Raw genomic sequence first — 14,131 nt, 5'->3', positions numbered from 1 at the left:
TTGGATTATTCAAAAAGGAAAACTAAAGGTAAATTAGAAATGTGAATAAAGAAGGAATTAGAACACTCATTGGAAGTTTCATTTTTTAAATTTTCCCTTCGAATTTTAGTGCCTTTATGAAGCAGAAAAAATCTATTTCCTTTCAGTACCATACCCTCTAAAAAATATTTCATAAAACCTTAATAAGATATTTGAATTGATACACTTCTGTGCTTCCTGATTTAATTCTCTTCTTTCATTTATGCATGCTTTGAAAGCCTCAATTATCTTTCAGGTAAAACTGGTAAGGAGAGCATGGAGACAAGAAATGAAACATTAAGCACAGACTTCATTCTCCTGGGTCTTTTCCCTGGAATGAGACATACTGGCATCCTTGTCTCTGTTATCCTCCTCATCTATACCATTGCCATCACAGGAAACACCACCTTGATTCTTCTTATCTGGGCAGATTCCCGTCTCCATACCTCCATGTATTTCCTACTTAGCCAACTGTCTCTCATTGACCTGGCTTTTATCTCAAGTATAGTACCAAAAATGGCGGTCAACTTTTTCTCAGGGAAAAAGAAGATCTCCCTGATCAGCTGTGGAACACAGATTTTCTTCACTTTGACTCTGGGTATTGCTGAGTGCATCCTCCTGACCCTTATGTCTTATGATCGCTATGTGGCCATCTGTAATCCTCTCAAATACCCGATTATTATCAGCCACAGGGTCTCCCAGCAGATGGCTGTTGGATCCTGGTTGGGAGGGGCTTTAGCATCCTTGGTTCACACAGCCTATTCCATGCATTTCCCTCTCTGTGGGACCCGAGAACTCCACCACTTCTTCTGTGAAGTCAAGGCCATTTTGAAGTTATCCTGTGAGGACATCTCTGCTTATGAGAAAGGGGTAGTAGTGACGAGTATTATCGTGGTTCTTCTCCCCATAAGCCTTATTCTGAGTTCTTACACCCTTATTTTTCTCCAGGTCCTAAAAATGAACTCCCCTGAAGGCAGAAAAAAGGCACTGGCTACCTGCTCTTCACATCTGACCGTGGTCATCTTTTACTATGGCCCAGCCATGCTGATATACATGAGGCCGGGATCTTCCCACACCCCTATCCTGAATCAGGCCCTCTTTATGTTTGACACTATCCTTACACCCATGCTGAACCCACTCATCTACAGTCTGAGAAACAGGGAAGTGATGGGCTCACTAAAAAAGATGTTATTGAGGTGCTCCATTTTAAAATAGATTCCCTGTCTCAACAAGTAGATAGAATATTTCAGAGTTCAAAACTCCTTGGAAGGCAGCAATGTCCAAGGAAATATAATAAGTTCTATTTCATCTGGACAAATGGTGGACTTCTCCCATCCCTGAAATCTAATCATTTTTAAAGTAAAAGGTCAACAAATTCTGAGTACAAAGAAAAAAAAACACTACTTCTAAGAAAATGTAAGCAAATGTGATGTAAAGCACAACGGTTAGCTATATGAAAATAAGCTTTCACTTAGTACCTATGTTTTCTTTCCTTTGCTTAAATTGTAGCTCTTCCTTCTTTTAGGCATATCAAAATATATAAGGAAATTGTAAAACTCTTGGGAAGAATATACAGAGGATTGTGTGAGACCACATTCCTTTATATTTTATTACTACCAACCCTCCAAATGTTCATTAATTTCAGAATTCTGAGTAAATAAAATAAAGTGAGAAACCAGCACTTACTAAGAATTATCACTTTTGTGCATTCAGTGACACAAGCTGTGCCCAATTATCATAAATCTCTTTCCCTTTTCTTCTTTCACTCACATATCTATAATTACAATTGTTTATTCATTGGGCCTTTACATCACTGTTGTTTATCCAATGAATCACTGTAGTTTATCCATTCTACTATCAGTATGAATAGCTTGCCCGGAGAGCCCGGCAAGCTACCGAGAGTATCTCGCCCGCAGCAGAGCCTGGCAAGCTCCCCGTGACGTATTCGATATGCCAGACACACTAACAACAAAGTCTCTAATGGAGATGTTACTGGGCCCACTTGAGCAAATCGACGAACAACGGGAGGGCCTTTACCTTTAGGGCTGGAGCGATAGCACAGCGGGTAGGGCGTTTGCCTTGCATGCAGCCAACATGGCCGACCCTAGTTCGATTCCTCCGCCCCTCTCGGAGAGCCCGGCAAGCTACCAAGAGTATTCGATATGCCAGACACAGTAACAACAAAGTCTCCAATGGAGACGTTACTGGGCCCGCTCGAGCAAATCGATGATCAACGGGAGGGCCTTTACTTTACTTTACTTTACTATCAGTATGATTTTCCTGTGCACTAATTCTTGTTTAAGGGTTCATTCATTAGTGATCACCCACATCCTATAAAATAAACTAGATCTCTATGAGGCAGCAAGCAAATCTAATCCCAGTTCCACTGTCTGTCTAACCTGCCCTCTACCAATCTCAATCGAATACCTCAAACTCTGCACAAAATTCTCTGCTTCCTCCCTGGTTGTCTTGATTATTCTCAATGTTCCCCAAAACTAATATTTGTTCTATTCCATGTTACATGCTCACAATTTGTATCTGATTACTGTACTTTTTTTTTGGAGCCAGTTATTCTATTCATCCTCCTAAATTTATAAAAGAAAGGAATTTCCCTAGGACATATTCTTGGGATTTAAGTTTTTCATATCAGCCTTCAAAGAGTCTAAAATTACCTATTCTAATATTGTCTTCATTTTTTTGTACAAAGGAAGAAACTGAGATTCTACAGGGTTAGTGATTTATTCAAAGTTATAATAGTTCTAAATAACAAAGTTAGGGCAAAGTCAAGTTGTCTGCTAATTGATAAAGATCATAGGAATTGTAAGGTAAAAGGTAAAGGTAAAGGCCCTCCCGTTGTTCGTCGATTTGCTCGAGCGGGCCCAGTAACATCTCCAATTGGAGACTTTTTTGTTACTGTGTTTGGCATATCGAATACGTCACGGGGAGCTTGCCAGGATCTGCCATGAGGGCGAGATACTCTCAATAGCTTGCCGGGCTCTCCGAGAGGAGCGGAGGACTCAAACTCGGGTCAGCCATGTTGGCTGCGTGCAAGGCAAACACCCTACTGCTGTGCTATCGCTCTTGTTGAATACAAAAGAGGATGTCAGAACTTGATCTAAGGGGAGGAATAATTTTATCCCTTCATATGGTGATCTCAGATGAACTTTTTGATTGTTCTTGTAGTCTTATGTTTCTTCACATGTAAAAATATAAGGAATAACATTTATCTTTTGAGATATTTTAAAGAATTTGGAAATACATCCATAAATAATTGCTATTCAAAAATTAAATGTATTAAATTACCATTCTCTCACTCAAAACAATAAACTCATACCTTTGGAAGGTATGAATCATTCAAAGTCTTTACTTCAGGTATTTGCTTAATTTCCTTTATTCATATGTTACATCAATTATATGTAAATATGCACCCAAATTATGCTTACTCAATATTATTGTTATAATGATGCATTTGAAAACCACTAGATTCATGATTATAATAGTAAAAATATAGATACAGAATTTATGAGTCACAAATCATCAGTTAACTCCTCCTCATTAATTTAATTTTCATGAAACTTAATGACTCTGGCAATGTCATGGAAATTAAGAGATAGATCAGAGACTATCCAAGTCTTTCACTTTCATTTTTTACATTTTGCTTTATACAATGTAGTTTACAAAACTTCTAATGATACAGTTTCATATATAAAAATTCCAGCATTGGGCCAGAGCAATGGGTAGGGTGCTTGCTTTGCATGTGACTGACCCAGGTTTTTATCATGAGTGAGTGTTGGATATTCTCAAACTTTCTCTGTATCTTTTGATATGACCATAGAATTTTTATCTGTCCTTATTTTGATGGGCTGGAGCGATAGCACAGCAGTAGGGCGTAGCTTGCACGCAGCCAACATGACGGACCCGAGTTCGATTCCTCTGCCCCTCTCGGAGAGCCTGGCAAGCTACCGAGAGTATCTCGCCCGCTCGGCAGAGCCTGGCAAGCTACCTGTGATGTATTTGATATGCCAAACATAGTAACAACAAAGTCTCAAATGGAGACGTTACTGGGCCCGCTCGAGCAAATCGATGAACAACGGGAGGACAGTGACAGTGACTTATGTTGATGTGCTGTTCTATGTTAATTGACTTGCAGATATTAAAACATATTTGCATCTTTAGTATGAATCCTATTTGGTTATTCAGAATGAGCTTTTTTATACATTAGTGGATTCAATTTGCTCACAATGAGATGCAATATACCCATTTGCTGTGTGTCGTACTCAAAAGGAGAATAAAGATCTGTAGAGATAGGTTATACAGTTTAATACATCATGTCTAACTCATTTAGTTTCATGTTGAAAATCTTGATTTCCAATTTTCTAAGAGCACCATAATAAGAGTCAGCATTAAGATCTGTAGAGATAGAGCATAGAGTTTAACATTATGTCAAATTCATTTATTCCCTTGTTGAAAACCTTGATTTCCAATTATATAAGAGCCCTGTAACAGGAATCCAAATCAGTCCTCCAATATATTTTCTATAAAACTTACCAAAAAAGTACTAGAACAATTCTGCAGATACCATTTGGAGAGTTTCTTATAACAATATAGTTTGAGTATAGTTTCTTTCCTAAAAACACAATCTCAAACCTACACATTTATTTACATCCTCAAGTCTTCTATACATTCCTTTACGTTCATTCTGTCCTGTAACCTTTTTGCATTCCATTTCAAACCCAGCTTCACTTGGACTGGATTCCTTTCTTTTTCCCACTGATATCTCCATCCATTATCTTTCTTACTTAAAATATAGTAATATCGCCCAGCAACCAGACCTGAGCTCATCCCAGCATTCCGCAGGCTGTATACCCTGCCCTCCACTGCCACCTTCCAGTGCCTCCACTTCCCTCTCCCAGGTGCGTCAACTGCCCTAACTAAGTACCCCAGTCCCCACGCCTGCACACCAGCCTGGCAACTGGACCTGAGCAGGCACCAGCATCAAATGGGAGGGGGGGTGGCCCCCACGGATGTGGGCGTGGCCTCCGCAGTAGTAGAGTTTTAGTCTGGTTGATCTATAGAAGTGATAGGGCAGTGTTGAAGTCTCCAACTACTATTGTGTTACTATCAATGTCCTCCTTGAAATCTATTAGCAGTTGTTTTAAGTATTTAGCTGGCTCTCATTGGATGTGTATATGTGTATGAGTGTGATTTCTTCCTGTTGTACATATTCTGATTATTAAAAAATGGCCTTCGCTATCCCTTCTAACCTTTTTCAGCCTGAACACTATGTTGTCGGATACTAGTATGGCCATCCTGGCTTTTTTGAGGGAGTTGTTTGCTTGATGAATTGTTTTCCATCCTTTGACATTGAGTCTGTGTTTGCTCTGACTGTTCAGATGTGTTTCTTGTAGGCAGCAGAATGTTGGGTTCAGTTTCTGAATCCATTTAGCCACTGTGTGTCTCTTAATTGGTGCATTTAGACCATTGACATTGAGAGAGAATATTGTCACTGGTTTTCTTTTTAATTTTTTAATTTTTATTAGTGAGACACCATAAGGTACAGTTGTAGACTTACAAATTTTTCTGCTTGGGTTTCAATTATACAATGATCAAATACCCATCTCTCCACCAGTGCCCATTTCCCACCACCACGGATCCCAGTATCCCTCCCACTCCCCATCCCCCCATTCCACCCTACCTCTGTGACAGGGAATTTCCCTTTGTCCTCTCTCTCCTTTTGGGTGTTGTGGTTTGTGAAAGAAGCATTGAGTGGCAATCATGTTTGGTCTATAGTCTACTTTCAGCATGCTTCTCCCATCCTGGGAAGATCCTCTCAACACCCTTTATTTGGTGCTCCCTTCTCTATCTGAGCTCCCTTTTCCCCTAGCATGTGTGGCTGGCCTCTAAGCCATGGAGCAAAATTCCTGGTACTAATCTCGGCCATTCTTGGGTGTTAGTCTCCCTTTTTGTTACTTTATGTTCCACATATTTTGTGCCATCTTTTTGTAAGAGTTTGTTGTAGGGTTTTTTTCTTGTCTTACAGTAACCCCTTTAGTCCTTCTTTTAAGGTTGGGTTTGAGTCTATGAAGTTCCTGAGTTGTTGTTTATCCATGAAATAGTCTATCATTCCTTTGAGTTTGAGTGAGAGTTTAGCCAAATAAAGTATTCTTGGTGAGGTGTTCATTTCATTGAGCTTTTTCATTGTATCCCACCATTGTCTTCAGGCTCAGAATGTTTTCTCTGATAAATCTGCTGTAAATCTAAGGGGTGCTCCTTCTTTGACCTTGCTGCTTGCAGTATTCTGTCTCTATCCGTGGTATTAATCATTCTGATTATGATATGTCTTGGAGTCTTTTTATTAGGGTCTCTTTTAGCTGGTACCCTTCGAGCTCCTTGGATCTGGATGTCTGTATTCTCCATTTCTGAGAACATCTCAGCAATGATATCTTTAAATGTTGTTTCTTCATTGGGGTTGCCTCTCTGTCCTTTGGTACTCTTATGATTCTTATGTGGTTCTTCTTGAGTTAATCCCCTAGATCTCTGACTCACCCTAGAGCTATTTTGAGGTCTTTTCCCATTGTGTGTTGTTTCCTTTATGCTTTATGCAGATTATCTTCAAGCTGGTCTGGTCACCTGGCATTCCCAGCAGCTGTCTCACCTATGCAGGGGATGGCGGGTCGCTTCAGTGCCAGAGTGGGGTTGGACCCTCACTTCTGGCCAACATTGCTATTGTTATTTGAAGTTATTCCTTTCTCATGTTTTATCAGGACAGTTCCTTTTATCTCTCTTTTTTAGCTGGCTGGTGCGACACCTGACTTTCCCCAGGGTTTTCTTCTGAATCTGTACTCATGTATCATTCCTATCAGAGCTTGAGTGACCATAAGACTGCAAAGAATTGAACCCACGTTGTCAGTCTGTAAGACAAGAGCAATGCCTATTGTACTATCACCCCAGCTCCATCAGGACAGTTCTTTACCTTAACTCTATTTTACTTCCCTCATCCAGATCCCTGAGAAATGGCACAAAATACTACTAATGTGGAACAAAGTCAAAATGTTAGATAAAATGGTACAAAATTACATGAAGTTTTCAAATGAACGTTTATTTCATAGGAAAAATGCAATATAAAAGATAAACTATGAAGAAATCAGGCCCACTATTTCCTCTAATCAGTATACACTGATTTATTTATCACAAATACCTACTTAATTATTTTAAATCCCTTAAAGATAAATCTGGACTAGGTGATAGATCTAAAGCAATCAGTGTTCAGGGATCAATAGTGGCTGAACACTAGAAAACACTTTGCAAGATGTCTGGATCTTCTCGCTATATAACAAACCATAGTATTTGATATTTCCATATTGGCTAAATTTATACTTGCAATCCTCAAATTTCAGCAACACTGTGCCAAGTAATATAAGATAAAGTGATAAAGATCAATATTATTTATTTTCTATGCTTATCCTAACAGATAGATATTTAAAAAACATTTTAAAAAATAATAGAATTTTTTATTGGTTTGCTCGAGCGGGCCCAGTAACGTCTCCATTGGAGACTTTGTTGTTACTGTGTTTGGCATATCGAATACTCTCGGTAGCTTGCCGGGCTCTCCGAGAGGGGCGGAGGAATCGAACTCGGGTCGGCCATGTTGGCCGCTTGTTAGGCGAACGCCCTACCCGCTGTGCTATTTTCACATTGAAATATAATACAATATATTTAGATTCATCTTCGAAATATTTTAATTTCAGAAATATTTTCAAGTCAGTACTACATTTATACAGCAATAATAGTTTCACTATGTTTTTCTCCGACAAATCAAATAAGGAAATAAGCTATGGGGCAAGCAAAGGGATCCCACAACACTGATTTCATTCTCCTATATCTTTACTGACTCTGGCCATTCTGATATTAACTTTTTTTAAAACAATTTTTATTATTGAAACACCATGAGGTACAGTTGTAGACTTACAAATTTTTGTGCTTGGGTTACAGTTGCACAATGATCAAGTACCCATCCCTTCACAGGTGCCCATTCTCCACCCCCAATGATCCCAGTATCCCTCCCACCCCCCACCCCCACCCCCCGCTGTATCCTACCCTGCCTCTGTGGCAGGGCATTCTTTTTGGTTCTCTCTCTCCTTTTGGATGCTGTGGTTTGCAAAAGAGGCATTAAGTGGCAATTATGTTTGGCCTATAGTCTACTTTCAGTATGCATCTCCCATCCTGGGAGGATCCTCCAAACACCCTTTACTTGGTGTTGCCTTCTCTATCTGAGCTGCCTTTACCCCTAGCCTTTACCTTCAAGCCATGAAGCGAACCTCCTGGTACTTATTTCGACTATTCTTGGGTATTAGTCTCCTATTTTGTTATATTATATTCCACAGATGAATGCAATCTTTCTCTGTCTGTCCCTCTATTGCTGACTCATTTCACTTAGCATGATACTTTCCATGTAGTACCACTTGCATGTAAATTTCATGACTTCGTCTTTTCTAACAGCTGCATAGTACTACATTGTATAGATGTACCAAAGTTTCTTTAACCAGTCATCTGTTCTCAGGCACTCAGGTTTTTTCTTTTCTTTTTTTTCTTTAATTTTTATTAGTGAAACACCATGAGGTACAGTTGTAGACTTACAAATTTTTGTGCTTGGGTTTCAGTTATACAATGATTGAGTACTCAGGCACTCAGGTTTTTTCCACATTTTGGCTATGGTGAACAGTGCAGCAATGAACATAGAAGTGCAGATGTCATTTCAGCTATACTTTTTTGCCTCTCCAGATATATATTCCCAAGAGTGGTGTTGCTGGATCAAATGGGAGCTCAATTTCTGATTTTTTGAGAATCGTCCATACTATTTTCCAAAAGGGTTGGACCAGTCAGCATTCCTGTGGGCTCTCTTTGTATCTTGGTCACTTTCTTTTGAGTTACAGAAGCTTAGTTTAATGTATTTTATGTTTTCTTCCATTTGCTTATTGTTTCATCTTTAAAGACACCTTTAGATTCAATGTCATGGGGGTCTACCAAAGTTTTCCTACATGTACCTTATGGATTCTGCTCTGAACTTGAAGTTTTTAATTCACTTTGATCTTATTTTTTTTGCATGGCATTAAAGAAAGGTCTGAGTTCATTTTTTTTGCATATAGCTGCCCATATTTCACAGCACCACTTGTTAAGGAGACTTTACATAATCCATTTCATATTTCTTGTTTCTTTATCAAAGATTACATGATCATATATTTGAGGGTTGATCTCAGGATATTCAACTCAATTTCATTGATTTGTGGGTCAATTTTTATTCCAATACCATGCTGTCTTAATTACTACTGTTTTGTATTGGGTAAGATGATGCCTCCATATTTGTTTTCTAAGAATTGCTTTTGCTATTCGTGGGGCTCATTGTTTCATATCAATTTCAAGAGTTCTTAATATATTTCTTTGAAAAATGTCCTGGGATTCCTTAAGGGGAATTTATTATATCATTAATCACTTAACTTCCCGTTAGTCGTCGATATGCTCGAGCGGGGCGCCAGTAACGTATCCATTTGTCCCTGTCGCGTGCTAGTGTAGTCCAATGGCTTCTGTTCGCTCTGGGAAAACGAAGAGCCTCAAACCGATCGTTCATAATCTTGATGAAGAAGTCTGACCATCTGGTAGGTGGACGGCCATGCGGTCTTTTCACATCCCGTGGAATCCAGTCAGTAACAACTCTAGTCCAGCGGTCGTCTTTAAATCTCATTACGTGACCAGCCCATCTGATTTTTGACACCTTGGCAAATGAGACAGCATCCCTGAATCTTGATCATCGACAGATGTCAGAACTCCGGATTCTTTCTCTCATTTGAGTGAAACGTGATATTCCAAGCATAGCTCTTTCAGTTCTTCTTTGGGAGACATGAATAGCATTCTCATCCTGTTTGCGTAGAGCCCAGGTCTCTGAGGCATATGTTAATGCAGGAAGAACAGTGAAATCAAAGAGATGTGCCCGGAGCCGGAGGTTCTTCATCCTCTTAGCTATTTCTTCGACGTTCTTGAAGGCGTTCCAAGCCGCTCTCTTCCTCCTGCGCAGCTCGGGTGCCAGGTCATTTGTCATGTTGACTTCTCGACCTAGGTACACATAGCTGTTGCATACGGAGATGGTCGTTCCGTTGAGAGCAAATGGGGCATCAGGAACGAGGCTGTTTCTCATAAACATTGTCTTCGTAAGATTCAGCTGTAGTCCTACCTTTCCACACTCACGTTCAAAGTCGGTCAGCATTTGTGCTGCTTGGCTGATGTTTGGTGTTATTAAAACAATGTCATCAGCAAAGCGGAGGTGGTGTAGTTGCCAACCATCTAACTTCACTCCCATTCCTTCCCATTCCATTTGTCGCATGATGTTCTCGAGGGTGGAACTGAAGAGTTTTGGTGAAATGGTATCACCCTGTCGCACTCCTCTCTTGACATCAACAACCACTTCTTTGTAGAATGGTGAGATCCTGGTAGTGAATCCACAATACAGCTCACGGAGGATCTTGATGTATTGGGCTTGAATGCCCTGATTGGCTAGGGCTTCAATGACCACTTCCGTCTCAACAGAATCAAAGGCCTTCTTTAAATCAAAGAACGTTAGACAGAGCGGCATCTTGAACTCCCGAGAAACCTCAATGAGCTTGGTTATCATGTGGATATGGTCGAAGGTGCTGAATCCGTTGCGGAACCCGGCTTGCTCGCATGGTTGTCCTTCATCTAGGGTTCTGCCAATCCTATTTAGGATGACTCGAGTGAACAACTTGTAGGTGACAGACAATAGGCAGATCAGGCAATAGTTGCCAATGTTATGGATGTCTCCCTTCTTGAAGAGTAGTACGGTCCTGCTGGTTTTCCATTAGGTCAGAACCTTACATTCAGACAGGTAGTGTGTGAAGAGCTGAGCCAGTGTATTGATGAGTACTGACGGCAGGTTCTTCAGGTGTTCAGGTCTGACCTTGTCTGGGCCGGGTGCTGTTTGTTTCCTTACCGATGAAATGGCGTGTCGGATTTCGGAAGGGAGAACATTGGGAACGACATATCCATCCTGTGGAATTTGGTATGTTGGCAGGTGGACACGGCTATTGAAGAGATTTGAGTAGATGTCATGGATAATCTTCTCCATTGCCGTTCTGGAGGATGTGATGGATCCATCAGGACGTCGGAGGGCAGTCATCTTGGTCTTGTAGTTGGCGAAGAACAGGCGGGCGTTATGAATACTTTTCCCGGCTTCTGCCACATCTATCAGCACTTCTGCTCTTTTCTCTTTGAGGTCTTCCTTGATCGCATCTCTGCACTGCTTTGCGAGCTCGGACGATAGCTTGCGGTTGCCTGAGGCATGCGCCAAACCACGCTGGTGAATAAGCTCAAGAGTTTTTGAGGACAGGCTTTTTTTTTTGACTATCTCTCTCTTGGCTATCGAAGAGATTTGAGTAGAAGTCATGGATAATCTTCTCCATTGCCGTTCTGGAGGATGTGAAGGATCCATCAGGACGTCGGAGGGCAGTCATCTTGGTCTTGTAGTTGGCGATGGACAGGCGGGCGTTACGAATACTTTTCCCGGCTTCTGTCGAATCTACCAGTACTTCTGCTCTTCTCTCTTTGAGGTCTTCCTTGATCACATCTCTGCACTGTTTTGCGAGCTCGGACATTAGCTTGAGGTTGCCTGAGGCATGCGCTAAACCACGCTGCCGAATTAGCTCAAGAGTTTTCGAAGATAGACGATTTTTTGTGGCTATCTCTGTCTTGGCGTTCCTCGCACATTCATGGAGGTGCTGAACCAGTCGATCGTATTCCTCGTCAATGTTGTCAACAATGGCATCTTCCCATGTTGCTGCAATAGTACCAAAGAGTTCCCAGTTGGTGGTCATTCTGGGAGTTCTCTTTTTGAACTTTGCAGCCCTTTCTCCCCGCTCTGTGAAGTAGAATTTTGCACGAAGGAGACGGTGGTCCGATCCCGTTCGAAATTTTGGGACAACAGCGACATCAGTCAGGCAAAACCGTCGATTGAATATGATGTGGTCTATTTCATTGTGGAATCGTCCACCGGGAGACTCCCATGTCCATCGTTTAGATTCTGCCTTCTGAAACTGTGAGTTACCATGAATGGTCTTGGTCGACATGATGAACTCAGACAGTCTCTCACCATGTCCACTTGCTGACATACCAAATTCCACAGGATGGATATGTCGTTCCCAACGTTCTCCCTTCCAAAATCCAACACGCCATTTCATCGGTAAAGAAACAAACAGCACCCGGCCCAGACAAGGTCAGACCTGAACACCTGAAGAACCTGCCGTCAGTACTCATCAATACACTGGCTCGGCTCATCACTCGCTACCTGTCTGAATGTAAGGTTCCGTCCCAATGGAAAAACAGCAGGACCGTACTACTGTTCAAGAAGGGAGACATCCATAACATTGGCAACTATTGCCTGATCTGCCTATTGTCTGTCATCTACAAGTTGTTCACTCGAGTCATCCTAAATAGGATTGCCAGAACACTAGATAAAGGACAACCATGCGAGCAAGCCGGATTCTGCAAAGGATTCAGCACCTTCGACCATATCCACACGATAACCAAGCTCATTGAGGTTTCTCAGGAGTTCAAGATGCCGCTCTGTCTAACGTTCTTTGATTTAAAGAAGGCCTTTGATTCTGTTGAGACGGAAGCGGTCATTGAAGCCCTAGCCAATCAGGGCATTCAAGCCCAATACATCAAGATCCTCCGTGAGCTGTATTGTGGATTCACTACCAGGATCTCACCATTCTACAAAGAAGTGGTCGTTGATGTCAAGAGAGGTGTGCAGCAGGGTGATACCATTTCACCAAAACTCTTCAGTGCCACCCTCGAGAACATCATGCGACAACTGGAATGGGAAGGAATGGGAGTGAAGATAGATGGTCGGCAACTACACCACCTCCGCTTTGCTGATGACATTGTTTTAATAACACCAAATATCAGCCAAGCAGCACAAATGCTGGCCGACTTTGAACGTGAGTGTGGAAAGGTATGACTACAGCTGAATTTTACGAAGACAATGTTTATGAGAATCAGCCTCGTTCCTGACGCCCATTTGCTCTCAATGGAACGTCCATCTCCGAATGCAACATCTATGTGTACCTAGGTCGAGAGGTCAACATGACAAATGACCTGGCACCCGAGCTGCGCAGGAGGAAGAGAGTGGCTTGGAACGCCTTCAAGAACGTCGAAGAAATAGCTAAGAGGACGAAGAACCTCTGGCTTCGGGCACATCTCTTTGATTCCACTGTTCTTCCTGCATTAACATATGCCTCAGAGACCTGGGCCCTACACAAACAAGATGAGAATGATATTCAGGTCTCCCAAAGAAGAATAGAAAGAGCTATGCTTGGAATATCACGTTTCACTCAAATGAGAGAAAGAATCCGGAGTTCTGACATCTGTCGACCATCAAGAATCAGGGATGCTGTCTCATTTGCCAAGGTGTCGAAAATCAGATGGGCTGGTCACGTAATGAGATTTAAAGGCGACCGCTGGACTAGAGCTGTTACCGACTGGATTCCACGGGATGTCAAAAGACTGCGTGGCCGCCCACCTACCAGATGGTCAGACTTCTTCGTCAAGATCATGAACAATCGGTTTGAGGCCCTTCATGTTCCCCGAGTGAACAGATGCCATTGGGCTACACTAGCACGTGACAGGGACAAATGGAGACGTTACTGGCGCCCGCTCGAGCAAATCGAGGACTAACTGGAAGTTAAGTGATTAAGTGATTAAGTGATCTCTCTCATGGTGTTCCTCGCACAATCATGGAGGTGCTGAACCAGTCGATCGTATTCCTCATCAATGTTGTCAACAATGGCATCTTCCCATGTTGCCACAATAGTGCCAAAGAGTTCCCAGTTGGTGGTCGCTCTGGGAGTTCTCTTTTTAAACTTTGCAGCCCTTTCTTCCTGCTCTGTGAAATAAAATTTTGCACGATGGAGATGATGGTCCAATCCCGTTCGGAATTTTGGGACAACAGCGACATCAGTCAGGCAAAACCGTAGATTGAATATGATGTGGTTTATTTCGTTGTGGAATCGTCCACCGGGAGACTCCCATGTCCAACGTTTAGATTCTG

General features: G+C 41.7%; 1 protein-coding gene across 1 annotated transcript; it reads left to right on the top strand.

Annotated features, from left to right (window-relative positions):
- The first annotated feature begins 294 nt into the window (after positions 1-294).
- On the top strand, positions 295-1,233 carry LOC130026207 (olfactory receptor 2AJ1-like). Its single transcript, XM_056116974.1, has one exon. The coding sequence runs from the start codon at positions 295-297 to the stop codon at positions 1,231-1,233; it is 939 nt and encodes a 312-aa protein (XP_055972949.1).
- The last annotated feature ends 12,898 nt before the right edge of the window (positions 1,234-14,131 follow it).

This window comes from Sorex fumeus, unplaced genomic scaffold (assembly GCF_029834395.1).
Source record: "Sorex fumeus unplaced genomic scaffold, SorFum_2.1 ptg000033l, whole genome shotgun sequence".
NCBI classification, from domain to species: Eukaryota; Metazoa; Chordata; class Mammalia; order Eulipotyphla; family Soricidae; genus Sorex; species Sorex fumeus.
This window is presented reverse-complemented; position numbering and strand designations above follow the sequence as displayed.

What these genes read in the sequence shown, in the direction of transcription:
- LOC130026207 (XM_056116974.1), top strand. Translation starts at nt 295, where the DNA reads ATGGAGACAAGAAATGAAACATTAAGCACAGACTTCATTCTCCTGGGT.